Source organism: Rhinopithecus roxellana, chromosome 3, assembly GCF_007565055.1.
Source record: "Rhinopithecus roxellana isolate Shanxi Qingling chromosome 3, ASM756505v1, whole genome shotgun sequence".
In the NCBI taxonomy this organism is placed as follows: domain Eukaryota; kingdom Metazoa; phylum Chordata; class Mammalia; order Primates; family Cercopithecidae; genus Rhinopithecus; species Rhinopithecus roxellana.
Genome location: NC_044551.1, coordinates 118447868 through 118471417, shown reverse-complemented (window position 1 = coordinate 118471417; position 23550 = coordinate 118447868). Strand labels below are relative to the sequence as shown.

At 37.5% G+C, this 23550-nt stretch overlaps 1 protein-coding gene across 4 annotated transcripts in view; it reads left to right on the top strand.

The window, feature by feature from the left end:
* SLC27A6 (solute carrier family 27 member 6) overlaps positions 1 to 20243 on the top strand; it is a 72183-nt gene extending 51940 nt beyond the window's left edge. For all 4 annotated transcript variants that reach the window (XM_030926738.1, XM_030926737.1, XM_030926740.1 and 1 more), the window contains 5 exons: positions 3265 to 3355; positions 13136 to 13334; positions 14318 to 14415; positions 16163 to 16293; positions 19713 to 20243. In XM_030926738.1, the coding sequence (XP_030782598.1) occupies positions 3265 to 3355; positions 13136 to 13334; positions 14318 to 14415; positions 16163 to 16293; positions 19713 to 19889 (696 nt within the window). In that variant the 3' untranslated portion in view covers positions 19890 to 20243. The remainder of the gene's footprint in view (positions 1 to 3264; positions 3356 to 13135; positions 13335 to 14317; positions 14416 to 16162; positions 16294 to 19712) is intronic.
* The last annotated feature ends 3307 nt before the right edge of the window (positions 20244 to 23550 follow it).

Below are 23550 nucleotides of genomic sequence, written 5' to 3'. Positions count from 1 at the left end.
AGTTAGACAACTTCAAAATAAGAGAACAGTCCCCACAAGACCACTCATTTCTGACATCAGTTGCAATTTCAGGAGTCCCTAAGACCACTCTCAGGTTTGATAATTCGCTAAAAGGACTCACAAAACTCAGCTTATCACATCTAAAGGATCTAGATTATAATCATCCCAGGGATGTCATATGTAAGGCAGAATCCAGGAGGGTACCAAGGGTGAAGCTTCCAGATATGCTGTGTTGTGGAGTCAGAACAGCATTACTTTCCTGGAATTGTGTAAAAATACGCACAAACTGGTGCCAACTGGGGAAGCTCACGGGAGCCTTGACGTCCAGTCTTTCTGGGGGCTTGGTTGTGTAATTCAGGTTGACTGCTCACATGGCTTACCTCCATCTCTGCCCCTTAGGAGGTCAAGCTGGGTGATGCAAAGCCCCCGGCCTACCTCACATTGTTCATGTGCCTCAGAGACCCCATTCTAAATCATACTGTTGCCATGTAGTTGCCCAGAGGTCTTAGACAAAAAAAAAAAAAATGCACTCCTATTAAGAATGACATTCTAAGGACTTAGAGGTCACCTCCCAGAAGCTGGGACCTCTTTTGGGGGCAAAGTTAAATTCTTTACTACACAGGGACTGATAACTCTATTCTCGACTCTACCATTATTTCACTTTGTGACTTGGACAAGTTACTTCTCTCGGTTCAGAGTTTCCTCGTGTATTAACGAAGGAAATTAACTTTGTGTTCCTTTTCCAACTCATAAATTTACAAATCTGAATCTGCAAAGATAGGTGGTATGGATAAAACCTCCCAGGGCCAATGTGTACAGTCACATAGGTGTGTGTTCATTGCACAGTTTTGCTATGAATGGGACCCCCTGCAGCTGTGCTCCAGACCTGTACACATACACACATACATAAACATGTACATTTGGGGGATTTTAAGGTGTGGCATCTATTTTTTCAATTTGTATTATAATGTAGCCATTTTTGTGATATCATGAGGACCTCCTGAAGGCAGGAAGGAGAATAGAAATATTTCTAGCTGAAGGCCGGGCGCGGTGGCTCAAGCCTGTAATCCCAGCACTTTGGGAGGCCGAGGCGGGCGGATCACGAGGTCAGGAGATCGAGACCATCTTGGCTAACACGGTGAAACCCCGTCTCTACTAAAAATACAAAAAATTAGCTGGGCGTGGTGGCGGGCGCCTGTAGTCCCAGCTACTTGGAGGCTGAGGCGGGAGAATGGCGGGAACCCGGGAGGCGGAGCTTGCAGTGAGCCGAGATCGTGCCACTGCACTCCAGCCTGGGCGACACAGCCAGACTCCATCTCAAAAAAAAAAAAAAGAAAGAAAGAAATCTTTCTAGCTGAGCATTAATCCTCTGCTCCAGGGTACTTCTAGAAAATGCTGTGATATATTTAATTTTATTTGAATTATGAAATTATTCAATTTCTGACCATCAAGTCTCCTTTTTTTGATAACAAACACACTAAACAGTAATTTGCTGTGGAATGAATCTCACCCACGCACGTGGTTGCCCAATTAATCTAAAAGAAATAACACTAAAGCTGACGTCACAGGTCACTGGGCAAATTTTCCAAGAAACAAAACATGTTAAAATAGGAGAAAAACGAATAAGTAATGGACAGCGGTCTGTTCTTGTTTGGCCAAGATGACAAAGGCAGTTCTGGAATTTCTGGACTCTTTCTTTCTCTAGCCATTAGGCAAGTGGCCAATATCCTGTTATCCCAATGACAGACAAAGACCAACAAGATGCAAGTTCGTATTTTAATAGACAGTCTTTATATCTAGAATAACAATATATTTGCTTTGTTGCCTCTTTCATTGGCTCTAATCCTAAAATAGGATAATATTAATTTCTATCTCATAGGATGTTTTGATGATTACATTAAACAGTGCCCCGCATATAGTTAGTGCCCAATCAATGTTCATTGCTCTCATTTATATTTTAATTCAAATAATGAGTTGTGATTCAAGTTACATGCTTATTTTACTAATGCTAAGAACCAGAAGTATTTGTATTTAATCTTTGATGATAAATAATACTATTGCATCTATCTCAATCATCTTATCTTTTCCCACTTATTTGTTCTGTATTTGTTCATTTTCTCCTGCTTTCCCCCCATTCATCTTTGTTCTATATCTGTTCTATATTTGTTCATTTCTCTTCTCCTGCTTTCCCCCACTCATCTTTCCTTATTATGATTTTATTTCACTTCATTTTACTACATTCGTGTTAGTTTACCATTTTCTAACTGAGCTTGCTTAATTGCTGAGTAGAACCTCAGTTTTCTTATAGAATAAAAATGAGGAGGGCTGGGTGAAGTGGCTCACGCCTGTAAGCCCAGCTGCATGGGGGACTAAGGTGGTAGGATTGCTTGAGCCTGGGAGGCAGAGGTTGCAGTGAGATGAGATCTCATCACTGCACTGCAGCCTGGGTGACAGAGTGAGACAAGTGTCTCAAAAAAAAAAAAAAAAAAAAAAAATAGGAGGAGATTGGACTAAACCAGTCTGCAGTTCTCTCCCAGGGTGGGAATTTAGTGGACAAATGAGCCTGCATGACATGATAATATGGATATGACAGGAGCAGAGTAACTGAAAACATTTGGGGATGAGAGGAGACATCCAATTTTTGGTTCCTGATGTGATGGGTGTTTTCTAATAAATTTATCATCTCGTACCAAAGAGTGTGGAGAAGCACTGAATGTTAGTTTAGGAGCATTAAAGTGAAAGGCTCAGGGGAAAGGCTTACAGGAAAAGGACAAAGTGGCTGTCAAGTAAACATACTTTTTAGGCATTTGATGTGTTTTGGCTTTTTTTGTTTGTTTTTTTAGATACTGTGAAGAAAAAATAAACAATACCATTCTTACATTAATATAGCTTACATTTTAGTTCTATGAAAACTTTTCACTTCCAGGGCTACTTTAAATAAATGGCTGCGGAAAATGGTCCTTTTACGGACAGTTAACAGACTATTAATTGAATGCCTGGATTGTTTCAGTATCTTGATTAAAATTAGTAGTGTTTTGCTAAGTAAAGTGTACCACAAAAGAAATGAAAGTAAATGCCAGTAAAGGACTGCTGTTTACTAATACCTTTAGTTTTGAGTTTTAAATATTTAATTTGTCTTCAGTAAAAGTTGTTTTAATAAATCCATATTCCAATATTTATTTCAATTAGCATAGTCTACTACAGTAGATGTCATTGCACAAGTAACTAAATGCTTGTTTCTATTTGATTTTTTTTGTTTTGCAGCTTCTTTCCACTTTTGACTTAATAAAGTATGACTTTCAGAAAGATGAACCCATGAGAAATGAACAGGGTTGGTGTATTCATGTGAAAAAAGGTAAGACTTCTATTTGAAGACATCTTCTCAAGCAAAGTTTCTGATCTACCATATACAGATATCCCTTGGTATCCTTGGGGGATTGGTTCTAGGACCCTGGGTAGACACCAAAATTCATGGATGCTTGTTCCTTATATAAAATGATACAGTATTTGCCTATGAGGTATGCACATCTTCCTGTATACTTTAAACAGGTTACTTATAATACCCAATACAATGTAAACGCTATATAAACAGGGTCATATGGTATTTTTTATTTGTATTATTTTTATTATTGTATTATTTTATCTTTTTTCCCCAAATATTTTCTATCCAAGGTTGATTGAATTCACAGATGTGGAATCACAGATATGGAGGGCCCGCTGTGATTATTAGTGAATTTCAAAAGGAGAGGATGACTGGGTCCACTGTGTAATTTAACTTTGGAATTTTAATGCAGGTGGAACAATTTTACTTAGATGTTAAGAGCCCCAGAGGGATCACTCAGATGGTAAATTATTAAAATAAAAAAGTGGTAACTATTTGGCTCATACTGTTCTTAATCTACCACTTGTAGTATGAACAGTGGCAAATGTCTAATATCCTATATTGCCAAACTATAATATAGAAACTAGTGAATTATTTTATCATTCTAGATATAGTGTAAAGTCAGGCCAACCTGGATTTAAACATGGTCCCTGACACTTAGAAATTGTGCAACTTTGGACAGATTACTTAACCCATCTAAGTCTTATTTTCTTCATATGTAAAGTAGAAGTGACAATATTTATTCAGTGAGGACAATTAAAGGGGATGTATATATATTCCTGAGGGACCTGGTATGTGGCTTGTTACTTTCCTCTCCCCAGCTTCTCCCTCTAACTCCCTTCCATTCTCTACCAAGGTAGACTTTCTTACAATTTTAGGTTAGAAATTTTCACGAAAGCAAGTACCTCAATTAACTTGCTGCTGCATATAATCAAATTAGAAAATAAAATGTAGAGATGTGCACTTAGAATTGTTTAGAGATCCAGTATGAATAAATCAGGCCAAAATTAATTTTTATTGCCTTAAAATATGTTGAAACTACATTTCAGAAGTGACTTCCTTTTTTTTTTTTAGGTTTATTTTTATTTTATTTTATTTATTATTATTATACTTTAAGTTCTAGGGTACATGTGCATAACGTGCAGGTTTGTTACATATGTATACTTGTGCCATGTTGGTGTGCTGCACCCATCAACTCGTCAGCACTCATCAACTCATCATTTACATCAGGTATAACTCCCAATGCAATCCCTCCCTCCTATCCCCTCCCCGTGATAGGCCCCGGTGTGTGATGTTCCCCTTCCCGAGTCCAAGTGATCTCATTGTTCAGTTCCCACCTATGAGTGAGAACATGCGGTGTTTGGTTTTCTCTTCTTGTGATAGTTTGCTAAGAATGATGGTTTCCAGCTGCATCCATGTCCCTACAAAGGACAGAAACTCATCCTTTTTTATGGCTGCATAGTATTCCATGGTGTGTATGTGCCACATTTTCTTAATCCAGTCTGTCACAGATGGACATTTGGGTTGATTCCAAGTCTTTGCTATTGTGAATAGTGCCGCAATAAACATACATGTGCATGTGTCTTTATAGCAGCATGATTTATAATCCTTTGGGTATATACCCAGTAATGGGATGGCTGGATCATATGGTACTTCTAGTTCTAGATCCTTGAGGAATTGCCATACTGTTTTCCATAATGGTTGAACTAGTTTACAATCCCACCAACAGTGTAAAAGTGTTCCTATTTCTCCACATCCTCTCCAGCACCTGTTGTTTCCTGACTTTTTAATGATTGCCATTCTAACTGGTGTGAGATGGTATCTCATTGTGGTTTTGATTTGCATTGCTCTGATGGCCAGTGATGATGAGCATTTTTTCATGTGTCTGTTGGCTGTATGAATGTCTTCTTTTGAGAAATGTCTGTTCATATCCTTTCCCCACTTTTTGATGGGGTTGTTTGTTTTTTTCTTGTAAATTTGTTTGAGTTCTTTGTAGGTTCTGGATATTAGCCCTTTGTCAGATGAGTAGATTGCAAAAATTTTCTCCCATTCTGTAGGTTGCTTGTTCACCCTGATGGTAGTTTCTTTTGCTGTGCAGAAGCTCTTTAGTTTAATTAGATGCCAATTGTCAATTTTGGCTTTTGCTGCCGTTGCTTTTGGTGTTTTAGACATGAAGTCCTTGCCCATGCCTATGTCCTGAATGGTACTACCTAGGTTTTCTTCTAGGGTTTTTATGGTACTAGGTCTAACATTTAAGTCTCTAATCCATCTTGAATCAATTTTCGTATAAGGAGTAAGGAAATGATCCAGTTTCAGCTTTCCACTTAGGGCTAGCCAATTTTCCCAGCACCATTTATTAAATAGGGAATCCTTTCCCCATTTCTTGTTTTTCTCAGGTTTGTCAAAGATCAGATGGCTGTAGATGTGTGGTATTATTTCTGAGGACTCTGTTCTGTTCCATTGGTCTATAGCTCTGTTTTGGTACCAGTACCATGCTGTTTTGGTTACTGTAGCCTTGTAGTATAGTTTAAAGTCAGGTAGCGTGATGCCTCCAACTTTGTTCTTTTGACTTAGGATTGTCTTGGAAATGCGGGCTCTTTTTTGGTTCCATATGAACTTTAAAGCAGTTTTTTCCAATTCTGTGAAGAAACTCATTGGTAGCTTGATGGGGATGGCATTGAATCTATAAATAACCTTGGGCAGTATGGCCATTTTCACGATATTGATTCTTCCTATCCATGAGCATGGTATGTTCTTCCATTTGTTTGTGTCCTCTTTTATTTCACTGAGCAGTGGTTTGTAGTTCTCCTTGAAGAGGTCCTTTACATCCCTTGTAAGTTGGATTCCTAGGTATTTTATTCTCTTTGAAGCAATTGTGAATGGAAGTTCATTCATGATTTGGCTCTCTGTTTGTCTGTTACTGGTGTATAAGAATGCTTGTGATTTTTGCACATTAATTTTGTATCCTGAGACTTTGCTGAAGTTGCTTATCAGCTTAAGGAGATTTTGGGCTGAGACGATGGGGTTTTCTAAATATACAATCATGTCATCTGCAAACAGGGACAATTGACTTCTTCTTTTCCTAACTGAATACCCTTTATTTCTTTCTCTTGCCTGATTGCCCTAGCCAGAACTTCCAAGACTATGTTGAATAGGAGTGGAGAGAGAGGGCATCCCTGTCTTGTGCCAGTTTTCAAAGGGAATTTTTCCAGTTTTTGCCCATTCAGTATGATATTGGCTGTGGGTTTGTCATAAATAGCTCTTATTCTTTTGAGGTACGTTCCATCAATACCGAATTTATTGAGCGTTTTTAGCATGAAGGGCTGTTGAATTTTGTCAAAGGCCTTTTCTGCATCTATTGAGATAATCATGTGGTTCTTGTCTTTGGTTCTGTTTATATGCTGGATTACTTTTATTGATTTGCGAATGTTGAACCAGCCTTGCATCCCAGGGATGAAGCCCACTTGATCATGGTGGAAAAGCTTTTGGATGTGCTGCTGAATCCGGTTTGCCAGTATTTTATTGAGGATTTTTCCATCGATGTTCATCAGGGATATTGGTCTAAACTTCTCTTTTTTTGTTGTGTCTCTGCCAGGCTTTGGTATCAGGATGATGTTGGCCTCATAAAATGAGTTAGGGAGGATTCCCTCTTTTTCTATTGATTGGAATAGTTTCAAAAGGAATGGTACCAGCTCCTCCTTGTACCTCTGGTAGAATTCAGCTGTGAATCCATCTGGTCCTGGACTTTTTTTGGTTGGTAGGCTATTAACTATTGCCTCAATTTCAGAGCCTGCTATTGGTCTATTCAGGGATTCAACTTCTTCCTGGTTTAGTCTTGGAAGAGTATAAGTGTCCAGGAAATTATCCATTTCTTCTAGATTTTCTAGTTGATTTGCGTAGAGGTGTTTATAGTATTCTTTGATGGTAGTTTGTATTTCTGTGGGGTCGGTGGTGATATCCCCTTTATCATTTTTTATTGCGTCTGTTTGATTCTTCTCTCTTTTCTTCTTTATTAGTCTTGCTAGCGGTCTGTCAATTTTGTTGATCTTTTCAAAAAACCAACTCCTGGATTCATTGATTTTTTGGAGGGTTTTTTGTGTCTCTGTCTCCTTCAGTTCGGCTCTGATCTTAGTTATTTCTTGCCTTCTGCTAGCTTTTGAATGTGTTTGCTCTTGCTTCTCTAGTTCTTTTAATTGTGATGCTAGAGTGTCCATTTTAGATCTTTCCAGCTTTCTCTTGTGGGCATTTAGTGCTATAAATTTCCCTCTACACACTGCTTTAAAAGTGTCCCAGAGATTCTGGTATGTTGTATCTTTGTTCTCATTGGTTTCAAAGAACATCTTTATTTCTGCCTTCATGTCGTTATGTACCCAGTAGTCATTCAGGAGCAGGTTGTTCAGTTTCCATGTAGTTGAGCGGTTTTGATTGAGTTTCTTAGTCCTGAGTTCTAGTTTGATTGCACTGTGGTCTGAGAGACAGTTTGTTATCATTTCTGTTCTTTTACATTTGCTGAGGAGTGCTTTACTTCCAATTATGTGGTCAATTTTGGAATAAGTGTGATGTGGTGCTGAGAAGAATGTATATTCTGTTGATTTAGGGTGGAGAGTTCTATAGATGTCTATTAGGTCTGCTTGCTGCAGAGATGAGTTCAATTCCTGGATATCTTTGTTAACTTTCTGTCTCGTTGGTCTGTCTAATGTTGACAGTGGAGTGTTGAAGTCTCCCATTATTATTGTATGGGAGTCTAAGTCTCTTTGTAAGTCTCTAAGGACTTGCTTTATGAATCTGGGTGCTCCTGTATTGGATGCATATATATTTAGGATAGTTAGCTCTTCCTTTTGAATTGATCCCTTTACCATTATGTAATGGTCTTCTTTGTCTCTTTTGATCTTTGATGGTTTAAAGTCTGTTTTATCAGAGACTAGGATTGCAACCCCTGCTTTTTTTGTTCTCCATTTGCTTGGTAGATCTTCCTCCATCCCTTTATTTTGAGCCTATGTATGTCTCTGCATGTGAGATGGGTCTCCTGAATACAGCAGACTGATGGGTCTTGACTCTTTATCCAGTTTGCCAGTCTGTGTCTTTTAATTGGACCATTTAGTCCATTTACATTTAAGGTGAATATTGTTATGTGTGGACTTGATCCTGCCATTATGATATTAACTGGTTATTTTGCTCGTTAGTTGATGCAGTTTCTTCCTAGCCTCTATGTTCTTTACATTTTGGCATGTTTTTGCAATGGCTGGTACCAGTTGTTCCTTTCCATGTTTAGTGCTTCCTTCAGGGTCTCTTGTAAGGCAGGCCTGGTGGTGACAAAATCTCTAAGCATTTGCTTATCTGTAAAGGATTTTATTTCTCCTTCACTGATGAAACTTGGTTTGGCTGGATATGAAATTCTGGGTTTAAAATTCTTTTCTTTAAGAATGTTGAATATTGGCCCCCACTCTCTTCTGGCTTGTAGAGTTTCTGCCGAGAGATCTGCTGTTAGTCTGATGGGCTTCCCTTTGTGGGTAACCCGACCTTTCTCTCTGGCTGCCCTTAAGATTTTTTCCTTCATTTCAACTTTGGTGAATCTGGCAATTATGTGTCTTGGAGTTGCTCTTCTTGAGGAGTATCTTTGTGGCGTTCTCTGTATTTCCTGAATTTGAATGTTGGCTTGCCCTACTAGGTTGGGGAAGTTCTCCTGGATGATATCCTGAAGCGTGTTTTCCAACTTGGTTCCATTTTCCCCCTCACTTTCAGGCACCCCAATCAGACGTAGATTTGGTCTTTTTACATAATCCCATACTTCTTGCAGGCTTTGTTCATTTCTTTTTCTTCTTTTTTCTTTTGGTTTCTCTTCTTGCTTCATTTCATTCATTTGATCCTCAATCGCTGATACTCTTTCTTCCAGTTGATTGAGTCGGTTACTGAAGCTTGTGCATTTGTCACGTATTTCTTGTGTCATGGTTTTCATCTCTGTCATTTCGTTTATGACCTTCTCTGCCTTAATTATTCTAGTTATCAATTCTTCCACTCTTTTTTCAAGATTTTTAGTTTCTTGGCGCTGGGTACGTAATTCCTCCTTTAGCTCTGAGATGTTTGATGGACTGAAGCCTTCTTCTCTCATCTCGTCAAAATCATTCTCTGTCCAGCTTTGATCCGTTGCTGGCGATGAGCTGCGCTCCTTTGCAGGGGGAGATGCACTCTTATTTTTTGAATTTCCAGCTTTTCTGCCCTGCTTTTTCCCCATCTTTGTGGTTTTATCTGCCTCTGGTTGTTGATGATGGTGACGTACTGATGGGGTTTTGGTGTAGGTGTCCTTCCTGTTTGTTATTTTTCCTTCTAACAGTCAGGACCCTCAGCTATAGGTTTGTTGGAGATTGCTTGAGGTCCACTCCAGACCCTGTTTGCCTGGGTATCAGCAGCAGAGGCTGCAGAAGATAGAATATTGCTGAACAGCGAGTGTACCTGTCTGATTCTTACTTTGGAAGCTTCCTCTCAGGGGTGTACTCCACCCTGTGAGGTGTGGGGTGTCAGTCTGCCCCTAGTGGGGGATGTCTCCCAGTTAGGCTACTCAGGGGTCAGGGACCCACTTGAGCAGGCAGTCTGTCCGTTCTTAGATCTCAACCTCCATGTTGGGAGATCCACTGCTCTCTTCTAAGCTGTCAGACAGAGTCGTTTGCGTCTGCAGAGGTTTTTGCTGCTTTTGTTGTTGTTGTTGTTGTTGTGGTTTAGCTGTGCCCTGTCCCCAGAGGTGGAGTCTACAGAGACAGGCAGGCTTCCTTGAGCTGCTGTGAGCTCCACCCAGTTCGAGCTTCCCAGAGGCTTTGTTTACCTACTTAAGCCTCAGCAATGGTGGGCGCCCCTCCCCCAGCCTCGCTGCTGCCTTGCGGTTAGATTGCAGACTGCTGTGCTAGCAACGAGGGAGGCTCCATGGGCGTGGGACCCTCCCGGCCAGGTGTGGGATATAATCTCCTGGTGTTCCCGTTTGCTTAAAGTGCAGTATTAGGGTGGGAGTTACCTGATTTTCCAGGTGTTGTGTGTCTCAGTTCCCCTGGCTAGAAAAAGGGATTCCCTTCCCCCTTGAGCTTCCCAGGTGAGGCGATGCCTCGCCCTGCTTCAGCTCTTGCTGGTCGGGCTGTAGCAGCTGACCAGCCCCGATTTTCCGGCACTCCCTAGTGAGATGAACCCAATACCTCAGTTGAAAATGCAGAAATCACTGGTCTTCTGTGTCGCTCGTGCTGTGAGTTGGAGACTGGAGCTGTTCCTATTCGGCCATCTTGCTCTGCCCCTCCAGAAGTGACTTCCTAAATCTTTACTTCAAATGTGAAGACAAGGTGGCAAACCTGTTTTTATTTTCTGGTAGCTGAAAGACTAAAAAAAAAAAAAAAAAAAAAAAACTGCAAACTTTGTCTATTAAAAAACAAATCTCCCGAATCTCTGAATTTCAAGTCTACTGGCTTTTATCAAATGTTTCTCCAATTCTATTCTATAGACACTGGCCATGGAATTTCTGTGGAAAGTGCAAAGAACTTAAGCACTCTTTTCTACTGTTCTATTTCTTACAATTACAATAATATCTGATATTAAAACTTGAATCCCAGAACTGTGCTTATGCAACCTCAGGTTTTCTTAAAAAGCTGGTTGACCCCAAATATCTGTTTTTCTATTTTGGATTCTCATTATGAGCTACTCAATATTTTTTCCATTAAGGCATTGTGTCTTCACAATGTAAATTATGCCCAACAAGAAAGATGTAAATACACTGTGACCTATTTAAACATTTGCAACAATTAGTTTATCAGAAAAGAAACTGTCACCTGTATCCTGAAAAAGAAAAAGAAAAAACCAAAGAACATACATTTTAAGGGAGATGTAAGAGTCCTGAAAAATTCTGAAATATAGGGAATGTAGAGTGACAGAATATATCACAGAGGTGAGGCTTTGGAGTCAGATGTTCCTGGATGGAGATATATATATATATACACACACACACATATATATATATATATATATGTGTATATATACATATATGTGTATGTATATATATACACACACACACATATATATATGTGTATATATACATATATGTGTATGTATATATATACACACTCTGATTCCTGCATTTGACAGCTGTATGACATTGGGCAAATTCCTTTTTTTATGCCTCAATTTTTTCACCTTAAAATGAAGATATTATCAGGGCCTTTCTTGTAGGTTTGTGATGAGAATTAAATGGATTACATATGTAAAACACTCAGAATAGTGACCATTACCCAAAAAGTGCTCAATAGGTATAATAGCGGTGATGATAATGATGGTGATGATGCTGATATGATGGTGTTGGGAATGATGACGACGATGATGATGATGATGATGCTATCAGACTCTGCTGGAGCAGAGAAGATTTGCTTTGGCCAGTGACCTATGTGCCCTTGAAAGCCAGAATGACCAGGAGTGGGAGAAATGGGAGTCGAGTAAAGACTGTTGACTGGGTCTGGTGGCTCATGCCAGTAATCCCAATACTTTTGGAGGCTGAGGTGGGAGAATTGCTTAAGCCCAAGAGTTCTAGATCAACTGGGCAACCTGGTGAGACCTTGTGTTTCCAAAAAAATGTCAAAATTAGTTGGGCCTGGTGGCGTGCCCTGCAACCCCGCTACTTGGGAAGTTGAGGTGGAAGAATCGGTTGAGTCTGGTAAGATAAGGCTGTGGTGGGCCATGATCATGCCACTGCACTCCAGCCTGGGTCACAGAGTGAGACTTATTTTTTTAAGAGCATTTAAAAGACAGAAATCACTCTGTATTATAGTTTGCTGGACTCCAACTTCATCTAGTCACATGAACACTGCATTTCTTTATAGCAGGCATAGCAAGTAGACAATAGCCTTGAAGACTTCCAGAGCAGTGATTGCTGCTGTCCTTTTTCCTTTTGCCTTCTCTTAGAAGTAGCTTTTACCTTGCAGATTGCTGAGGAAAATCTTAATTAATTTGAATAAGTTTGATTGGAAAATCATTTCAGATAATGTGTCTAAACATAACTGAAACTAGTAAGTATCATGGAATAGGAAATCTTTTCAATGGCTCATCTCTTTCCCATCAAAGATTTCCAGAATAGCATACCAGAGGAATAAACCATTTTATTATAATAAAATGTATTTGTGTATTGGATGAGATAGTATTATACAGAAACCTTGACACACAAAGTCATAAAAAGTTAAATTTGTGTTCTAGTTCCATTTATCTCTCTGAGCATAGCAGCTACTGTACCCCTTTGGGTCCTAGTTCCTTGCTGGTAAAATAAGGATTATATCAAAGGATTTCTATGCAGAATAAGCAAGGTGACATTTGCAAAGGGCTCATGGTAAATGCCCAATAAAGAAAATTCTATCATTATGTTATAAACACTATTACTACTGTTGTTATTTATATCATGAATGTCAATATTATCTGTGGTAACATCTACATAATCCAAAACAAAAGTAGCCATTGGTCTATCCACCTGGGAAGTATAAGAAATCTAATGAGCCTTTTCTTTCCATTCAATTCCTTTTTATTAGTTTTTCCAAAGTAATTTGTATTTTTAGTAATCTATGAAAGGATGTGCTAGATATAGGCACCAAGTGTAAATGATGTCAAATACAGAAGTAGGTTCAGAGGAAGCTGAGATAAGCAGCATTGGTTGTGCTGGCCAGATATAATATAGATACATGCATGATGTGTGTAACAATAGTTTTGATCGAATGGCTGCAAAAATGTCGTTCTTTCTTTCAGGAGAACCTGGACTTCTCATTTCTCGAGTACATGCAAAAAATCCCTTCTTTGGCTATGCTGGGCCTTACAAGCACACAAAAGACAAATTGCTTTGTGATGTTTTTAAGAAAGGAGATGTTTACCTTAACACCGGAGACTTGATAGTCCAGAATCAGGACAATTTCCTTTATTTTTGGGACCGTACTGGAGACACTTTCAGGTATGAAATGTCTTGGGATGCACAGCTTGTTCTATAACTGTGAACCATGCTTCTATAGAAACATCAGAGACCACATATGCTTTAGCCTTCAGGGCAGACAGAGCCCTTTTATCTCCATGTCTCCTCATTAAAACATTTATTGGCCGTCTGTCTCTAGACTGAACCACAAGTTAAATTTTGTTGTAAAATTTTATAATTATTTTATTGAATCAGTTTAGAACAAATCAGTGAGCTCCTTTTTAAGGAAATAAAGCTGGCAGACAGATGTAAAATATAAATGGTAGGGTTAAAAAAAAAAAAACCAAGTTTGGTCAACTGTAGTCTAATTCTTGGCCTAATGATAAAAATTGTGAAACAGCAAAAATCCCCTTTTGCACATTTCCTTTTGTAATTCTCTAAGATTATTTTAGGTCTATGAAATTATTTTGCTTTACTAGTCCAATGACTTGAATGAACGCTTGAATAAGTAACTTCTTACATCCTTGCCTTCTTGTACCATGTTATAAGCTCACTTTATATAAAATTATTTCAATTAAAGCAAAATATTCATTCAAAAGCATTAAAGGAGCCAAAGGGGTTAACACCTAGAAACTAAAGTGGGTCAGTGTATTAAAAGGCAACTAGAGCTTTACTTTCAATTCTTATCACCAGAGAAAAGAAATGTTTTGAACTTCATTGTTATTTTACAAAATAATATTTTTGTAATGATAATCCTTATAATTATTTGATTTTTATGTATATCATAAAACGTAGAAGATAATTTATACAATGAGATATAAAGTAATTTTAACTAAAAGACCAATGCTGATTTTGTTGAAATACCAACAGAGTGCTTTCTTAGAAATGCCTTTCAGCTTGAAACTACAGTTATGTTGGTCAGTAGGTGCTTGCACAGAGCCAAATACAAGGCACTGAAACTAAAACTGGGTACCTGGTTTTTCAAATACAGGTTCACTAACTGGAATTTGATTTTTTTCATTTAGATGGAAAGGAGAAAATGTCTCAACCGCTGAGGTTGTTGATGTTATTGGAATGTTGGATTTCATACAGGAAGCAAACGTCTATGGTGTGGCTATATCAGGTATAAATATATTTCAGATTTGGGAAAGATTCTTAGAATAGAATTTCCACTATTCTATAGTTTTGCAATAGTCTTGCTAATTCAACATTTTGATTTTTGTGTATTACGATAAAGATTTTATTACTGCCTTGACAAGTAATGCCCTTGACCAAGCTAACAAAGTTCATGGTCACTTCATGGGAAAGGTACCAACTGAATTTTAATGCCTGTGTGTATTTTTAAGCAAAGCTTGAAAACTCTGATCAATGACTCACTGCTTGGAATTAGTTACAGCTTTTTTTTTTTTTTTTTTTTTGAGACGGAGTCTTGCTCTGTTGCCCGGGCTAGAGTGCAGTGGCCGGATCTCAGCTCACTGCAAGCTCCGCCTCCCGGGTTTACGCCATTCTCCTGCCTCAGCCTCCGGAGTAGCTGGGACTACAGGCGCCCGCCACCTCGCCCGGCTAGTTTTTTTGTATTTTTAGTAGAGACGGGGTTTCACCGTGTTAGCCAGGATGGTCTCGATCTCCTGACCTCGTGATCCGCCCGTCTCGGCCTCCCAAAGTGCTGGGATTACAGGCTTGAGCCACCGCGCCCGGCAGTTACAGCTTTTTATTAGTCTATTATTTTTCTTTTTATGACTAGTGTTTGTACATACCACTAAACAAGAACATGTTCTACTTTAAATGTTTAAAAATACTGACTTTTAGTTAAGATAGTTCTTTATAAAAATTACTTTTAAATTTGGACTCATTATCCTTATATTTATGCATATGAGGATTGTCTCATGATGTTGAAAATGTCACAGAAAAGTGACCAATTTGAAGTCATAAGACAGCCATTCTCCATTTTTCAGCAAATGCTTTTAGGTACAGGGAGATCAGGGATGTGAGTGTTTGGATAGGAGAGCAGAAGAAGGGAATAATTACTTAATAAATAGCCACCGAGTGTTGGAGAAAGATTCCAGGACATTCTGACCCCTGTCAAGATCCACAGGTGGCATGATAATCATTAAATGATTTGTGGAATTAATTATGGAAATACGAGTTTCTAGTTCCTTAAAAATATGCCCTTTAGCTGGGGCGGTGGCTCACACCTGCAATCTCAGCACTTTGGGAGGCCAAGGCGGGCGGATCACAAGGTCAGGTGATCGAGACCATCCTGGCTAACACAGTGAAACCCCGTCTCTACTAAAAATGCAAAAATTAGCCAGGCATGGTCGCGGGCGCCTATAGTCCCAGCTACTGGGAAGGCTGAGGCAGGAGAATGGCACGAACCCCCGGACGCAGAGCTTGCAGTGAGCCAAGATCGCGCCACTGCACTCCAGCCTGGGGGACAGAGCGAAACTTCCTCTCAAAAAAATAAAATAAAATAAATAAATAAAATATGCCCTTCATATTTTACATTAAAGCTTAGGATATATATTTCTGCTGGAATATAGTTGCCTTTTAATAAATGTTTTCTTTCTTAATATTTGTTTTAGTGGTGGTGGGATGCAAATTCATTGTAATTTATAGTGTTGCCCATTCCATGTATTTCATTTCTGTAGTATAGGCAATTAGAGATAGACTCTGGTCTTCCCTGTCCTTAAATGTTTCTAGGGGGTAAATCATATGTTCAGGGAAGGATACAGACTTGTTTATGCTACTGTTGTCTTATTATTACTGAAATAGATTTAATGTCTCCATGTGTGCCAATTAGCATGTACAGAATTATCTTTTAAAGTTTATTTGGTACTTAAAAATGGCTCTATTTCAAACTTTTTTTTCAGGTTATGAAGGAAGAGCAGGAATGGCTTCCATTATTTTAAAACCAAATAAATCTTTAGATTTGGAAAAAGTTTATGAACAAGTTGTAACATCTTTACCAGCTTATGCTTGTCCACGATTTTTAAGAATTCAGGTAATTTTAGTGGTGCAGTTTACTATTAAATATAAGACCAGGAAACAAGGAGGTAGTTTAATTGCAAAGTAATATTGTATCCTTTGGATAACATGTGAGTTATGTGAGAGGCGTGGCATGTGGAGTTGATGCAGATCGATGCCATGTTTGAAGCCTAATTATAAAGGGGACATGGTGAAATGCTAGGGCTTACCTGTCTTTGTCCTAATTATAGAATTGCTCTCTTCCTCTTCAGTCAGGACCTCAGAGCAAAATGATGGTCCCAGTGACAGTGGCAATCCAAAACCACAGCTTACTTATATCTTGTGAAAACATTTGGTGCTATGCGCCTAGAATTAGGCTCCATTAAGGAGACATCAAAGAGATGGCAAGATGTGTGCAGAACATAAAGGCATCTGGCTTTAGGCAATCCTGCTTTTAATTTTTATTGCTGTTCTGTGCAAATTCCCCATCACCTGGACCTTCCCCATGTGAGAAATTCTGAGTTTATTTATTTTGGGATGAGGACTTAATCTCTTGTTAGGTTACTGGCATAAGTACAGTAAAAAGAAAACAAATTTCCTTAACTACTGGGTAACTTTACTTATTTATTCAACCATTCGTTTATTTAATATTTTGCATCAAATATAATTTCCCCAAATTAGTACTCATCATCTCTTAACGTCCAACCACACAGATATTTTTTTTTTTCTGAATACATTTGTTATTTCACTATTAGACCCCTAGTGGAGCAATAGCCTGTATCATATTCAGGTTTATAGTATTTGCCAAGCAATCACTGCAGCCAAGTCACTGCTTATTCAATGGGACACATCCTCTGAACTATCATAATACATATTTCATTTGCCTTTTTTATTTTGAGTTTTCACATTGTCTCAGATTATTTTAACAACGACCCTCTGAAACACTAAAGGTAAGTAAATATAAAGCAGAAGTAATATATTTTCAATGAAATTTTTTGAGATAGTTGTAGATTCACATGCAGTTGTAAGAAATAATAAGAGAGAACTTGTATATCCTTCACCTGGTTTCCCCCAAGGATAACATTTTGCAGATCTGTTACAACCAGGATGTCAACATAATCCACCCATCTTATTAAAAATTCTCCTGCTTTACTTACACTCATTTGTGTGTGTATATTTTCTATACAGTTTTATCACCTGTGCAACTTCACGCATTCATGACCACAGTAAAGATATGAACAATTTCAAAATCACAAGTTTCCCTCATGTTGTCCTTTTACAACCATACCAAGCTGCCTCTCGTCCCTCCTCATCCTCAGCCCACCCCATAAGTAATGTATTTTGATTGAGTAGAAAGTTGATAGGACAAATAATATTTTAAGAATTTTTTTCCAGGGCAACATAAAATTCACTTTAATTAAATGGAAAAAATATTTTAGCACAAGACTACTTTGGAAGATTAGATCAGCCTTGCACAAATTTAGAAAGCATTTTAGGATCTTTAAACACCTAAAAATAACATGGATTATGACTGTTATGTTTATTCAAGTATTTGCTATAGCTAGAAATAAAGCTTGACAGCAGTCAAATATTTGTTTAATAAGTGAATGTTAGTAATAAATGATCTCATAAAAGGAATGCAAAAGTAAACGTTACTTCTGATAAAATGAGTCAAACAAGGATTGTATTACAAATCTATTTAGCACAAATTAAAAAATAGAACTCTTTTTGCCAGTAAGTCACAAAAAAGTGAAATGTTATCATATTCAGTGTGGCTGGGATAAAATGAGCTTGGTCCTTTCTTTCTACTCATGGAAACACAAATTGTTATAACCTCTCTAGAAAACAATTTGGTAATATATGATCACACTCTTAACAGTTTGCATATATTTTGACTTAGTCAAAATACATCTTAGGAAGTAATCAAAGATGTATAAATGTTATATATGCATACATTTCTCAAGGGACTATATAATTTTTATATTCTCTAAAAGTTCATGAATAAGGGCAAAGTTAATTAAAATATGACAATTAAATGAGACCTTATAAAACAATTTTCTAAGTTCTATTTTGAAGAAAATTACAGGACCCAGGAAAATATACTTTGTATAGTATTAAGCTTAAAAATGGCAGAACATTAAATTGTATAAATACCGTGAGCTGCTGATTTTTAAGAGAAGAGTAAAAGGATATATGTGCTTGTATAGCCATATCTAGCTGTGATGACACTGTTGGATCAGGGGAGATAGAGGAGGGAAGGGAGATCAGGGAAGGGGGTTCAAAGTGAAGTTGACTCAAATAGTCCAAAAGGATAAATAAAAATGGCCAAGCTACTCATAGAATGTTGTATGGGTCTCTACATGTCATCTCACTTAAACAGACCGTTTATCCATACCTGAGATTCCCACAAAGAGATACACTCTTATCTCCTTTAAACACCTTGAAACAGATTCTTAAACTTTCTAGACTCATGGCATCTTTAATGTCTCATAGCACTCTTGGGTCAAAGCAAATACCTAAACATGTGTTTATTCACTAGTTAAGGAAAAACAGTAAGTATTTAGGTCTAACAAATGAGTAGCCACCTGAAAAATAATCCATATAAATAAATAAATGCTTTCATTTCATTTTCAAATAACTATAGTCACGTATTAAGGAGATGTAAGTTGGGCACTGCACAGTTCTTCAGACCTTGGAATTAGATTGGATTGGACAGGGACAGTCTGATTTCATGTTCCACGATGATTTTTGGCTGTACTTGCTTTTTATCCCAGCAACTACCAAAAACCCAAATTTGCAAAGATAATGACATCATTGAATGTATTACAAATTACTACTGAAACTGTGAACCTTGAGCTAGTAGTTTGTGAGTGGTGACTAACAGATGTCACTGAGTTTCTCTTGAAAACAAGATATCCTGTGAGGACCTTGGAAATTCATTGAGATACCTCAAGTTTTACAGCATTCAAGTAACCCCTCTGGGTAAATTTAAGCCATGTTTTAGAACATTCTGTACCCCATCTAGCTCTTATAGTATTCTGCTTTTTATAATAGATTTGTGTGTGCTTGTAGTAGAAATTGCTGTCTTTTGTGGCTTTTATCTCCTCAGCATCTTACAGCATTCTCTATACATAATATTATATTGGCATTGAATTGAAGAGATAACCTATGTGTTTTAGACATAATTATAATCTGTTTAATGATTATGTTCATAATTCTTATATGTTGAATGAGTTTATATTTGAGTAAAGTTTACAGGTAAATCAAATATTTTAATATTCTAGAATACTTTTTTATTTCTAGTGTTAAATTATTAGTAGAAAATACAGAGATCACTAGATATAAAATGTTATAATTTAATATTATGGTCTATAATATTAACTCTATAGTATTAACTCTATATTAGTATATTATAGTTATTAAATGATTCTACTCATCCTGGTAATTGCTTTACAGGAAAAAATGGAAGCAACAGGAACATTCAAACTATTGAAGTATCGGTTGGTGGAAGAAGGATTTAATCCACTGAAAATTTCTGAACCACTTTACTTCATGGATAACTTGAAAAAGTCTTATGTTCCACTGACCAGGGAACTTTATGATCAAATAATGTTAGGGGAGATAAAACTTTAAGATTTTTATATCTAGAACTTTCATATGCTTTCTTAGGAAGAGTGAGAGGAGACTGTATGATTCTTTACTATGAAATGGGGAAAAGGAGCTAACATTATTTAGGCATGTGCTATGTTTCCTTAATATGAGAGAGAATTGTTTTAGTTGCATAATGATTTTTTCTTTTAAATGATATAAACTTTAGTTGATTATTCTTTTTGCCTATTTGGAGATTCAGTGCATAACTAAATATTTGCCGTAATATTAAAGGGTTTAAATAATAAATGGTGGCTAGCAGTTTGGACAATCACTAAAAATATACTTTCTAATATGTAAAGTTACTAATTTTGAATAAAAGATCAAATTTTTCTGAAATATTTTAATTTTATGTGTCTCATCCTATAACCCAATAACATAATTTAGATTAAAAATGTGTTTTCAGTATTGTTTGAAGTCAGGTAGCATGATACCTCCAGCTTTGTTCTTTTTGCTTAGGATTGTCTTGGCTATGTGGGCTCTTTTTTGGTTCCATATGAAGCTTAAAGTAGATTTTTCCAATTCTGTGAAGAAAGTCAATGGTGGCTTGATGGGGATGGCATTGAATCTATAAATTACTTTGGGCATGATGGCCATTTTCATGATATTGAGTCTTCCTATCCATAAGCATGTCATGTTTTTCTATTTATTTGGTGTCTTCTCTTATTTCCTTGAGCAGTGGTTTGTAGTTCTCCTTGAAGAGGTCCTTCACATCCCTTGTAAGTTGTATTCCTAGGTATTTTATTCTATCTGTAGCAATTGTGAATGGGAGTTCACTCATGATTTGGCTGTTTGTCTGTCATTGGTGTATAGGAATGCTTGTGATTTTTGCACATTGATTTTTTTGTCCTGAGACTGCTGAAGTTGCTTATCAGCTTAAGGAGATTTTGGGCTAGATGGTGGGGTTTTCTAAATATACAGTCATGTCATCTGCAAACAGGGACAATTTGACTTCTTCTTTTTCTATTTGAATACCTTTATTCCTTTCTCTTGCCTGATTGCCCTGGCCAGAACTTCCAACACTATGTTGAATAGGAGTGGTGAGAGAGGACATCCTTGCCTTGTGCCGATTTTCAAAGGGAATGCTTCCAGTTTTTGCCCATTCAGTATGATATTGGTTGTGGGTTTGTCATAAATAGCTCTCATTATTTTGAGATACATTCCCTCAATACCTAGTTTATTGAGAGTTTTTAGCATGAAATGCTGTTGAATTTTGTTGAAGGCCTTTTCTGCATCTATTGAGATAATCATGTGGTTTTTGTCATTGGTTCTGTTTATGTGATGGATTATGTTTATTGATTTGTGTATGTTGAACCAGCCTTGCATCCCAGGGATGAAGCCGACTTGATTGTGGTGAGTAAGCTTTTTGATATGTTGCTGGATTCAGTTCGCCAGTATTTTATTGAGGATTTTTGCATCAATGCTCATCAGGGATAATGGCCTGAGATTTTCTTTTTTGTTGCTGTGTCTCTGCCAGGTTTTGGTATCAGGATGATGCTGGCCTCATAAAATGAGTTAGAGAGGACTACCTCTTTTTCTATTGTTTGGAGTAGTTTCAGAAGAATTGATACGAGCTCCTGTCTGTACCTCTGGTAAAATTCAGCTGTGAATCCGTCTGGTCCTGGACATTTTTTCTTAGGTAAGCTATTAATTATTGCCTCAATTTTAGAGCCTGATATTGGTCTATTTAGAGATTCGACTTCTTCCTGGTTTAGGCTTGGGAGGGTGTGTGTGTCCAGGAATTTATCCATTTCTTCTAGATTTTCTAGTTTATTTGCATAGAGGTGTTTATAGTATTCTCTGTTGGTAGTTTGTATTTCTGTGGGATCAGTGGAGATATCCCTTTATCGTTTTGTTATTGCATCTATTTGATTCTTCTCTCTTTAATTCTTCATTAGTCTGGGTTGCAGTCTATTTTGTTTAATTTTTCAAAAAACCAGCTCCTGTATTCATTGGCTTTTTTGAAGGGTGTTTTTGTGTCTCTATCTCCTTCAGTTCTGCTCTGATCTCAGTTATTTCTTGCTTCTGCTAACTTTTGAATTTATTTGCTCTTCAAACTCTACTCTAAGACTACAGTAACCAAAACAGCATGGTACTGGTACCAAAACAGATATATAGACCAATGGAACAGAACAGAGGCCTCAGAACTAACACCACACATATACAACCATCTGACCTTTGACAAACCTGACACAACAAGTATTGGGGAAAAGATTCCCTATTTAATAAATAGTGTTAGGAAAACTGGCTAGCTATATGCATAAAACTGAAACTGGACCCCTTCCTTACCCCTTATACAAAAATTAAGTCAAGATGAATTAAAGACTTAAATGTAAGACCTAAAACAATAAAAATCCTAGAAGAAAACCTAGGCAATACCATTCAGGACATAGGCATGGGCAAAGACTTCATGTCTAAAACACTAAAATAAATGGCAACAAAAGCCAAAATTGACACATGGGATCTAATTAAACTAAATAGTTTCTGCACAGCAAAAGGAACTACCATCAGAGTGAACAGGCAACCTAGAATGGGAGAAAAGTTTTGCAGTCTATCCATCTGACAAAGGGCTAATAAATAATAATAATCTACAAAGAACTTAAGCAAACTTACAAGAAAAAAACAACCCCATCAAAAAGTGGGCGAAGGATATGAAGAGATACTTCTCAAAAGAAGAGATTTATGCAACCAACAAACGAATGAAAATCTCATCACTGTTCATTAGAGAAATGCATATCAAAACCACAATGAGATACCATCTCATGCCAGTTAGAATGGTGATCATTAAAAAGTGAGGAAACAACAGATGCTGGAGAGGATGTGGAGAAACAAGAATGCTTTTACACTGTTGGTGGGAGTGTAAATTAGTTCAACCATAGTGGAAGACAGTGTGGTGATTCCTCAAGGATCTAGAACTAGAAATACCATTTGACCCAGCCATCCCATTACTGGGTATATACCCAAAGGATTATAAATCATTGTGCTATGAAGACACATAACACATGTTTGTTTATTGTGGCACTATTCACAATAGCAAGACTTGGAACCAACCCAAATGTCCATCAGTGAGACTGACTGGATACAGAAAATGTGGCACATATACACCATGGAATACTATGCAGTCATAAAAGGATGAGTTCATGTCCTTTGCAGGGACATGGATAAAGCTGGAAACCATCATTCTCTGCAAACTAACACAAGAACAGAAAACCAAACACCTCAAATTCTCACTCATAAGCGGGAGGTGAACAATGAGAACACATGGACGCAGGGAGGGGAACATCATACACCAGGGCCTGTTAGGAGGTGGGGGCCTAGGGAAGGGATAGCATTAGGAGAAATACCTGATGTAGGAGATGGGTTAATGAGTGTTGCGAACCACCATGGCACGCGTATACCTATGTAACAAAACTGCACGCTGTGTACATGTACCCCATAACTTATAATAATAATAAAAAAAGTGTTTTCAGTTTTTGTTCTGGTATATTTAAGTGTTTACTTCCAATCAAAGAAAGGTGACTGACTAAATGCAAGCACTGATATCTCCTTTGTCTTAAACCCACATTAAGATGATTGAAGAAATATAAATATAGGAAACAGCAGATCAGGAAAACTGGTAAGCTCAGAGCACTTAGGATTTTTTGGA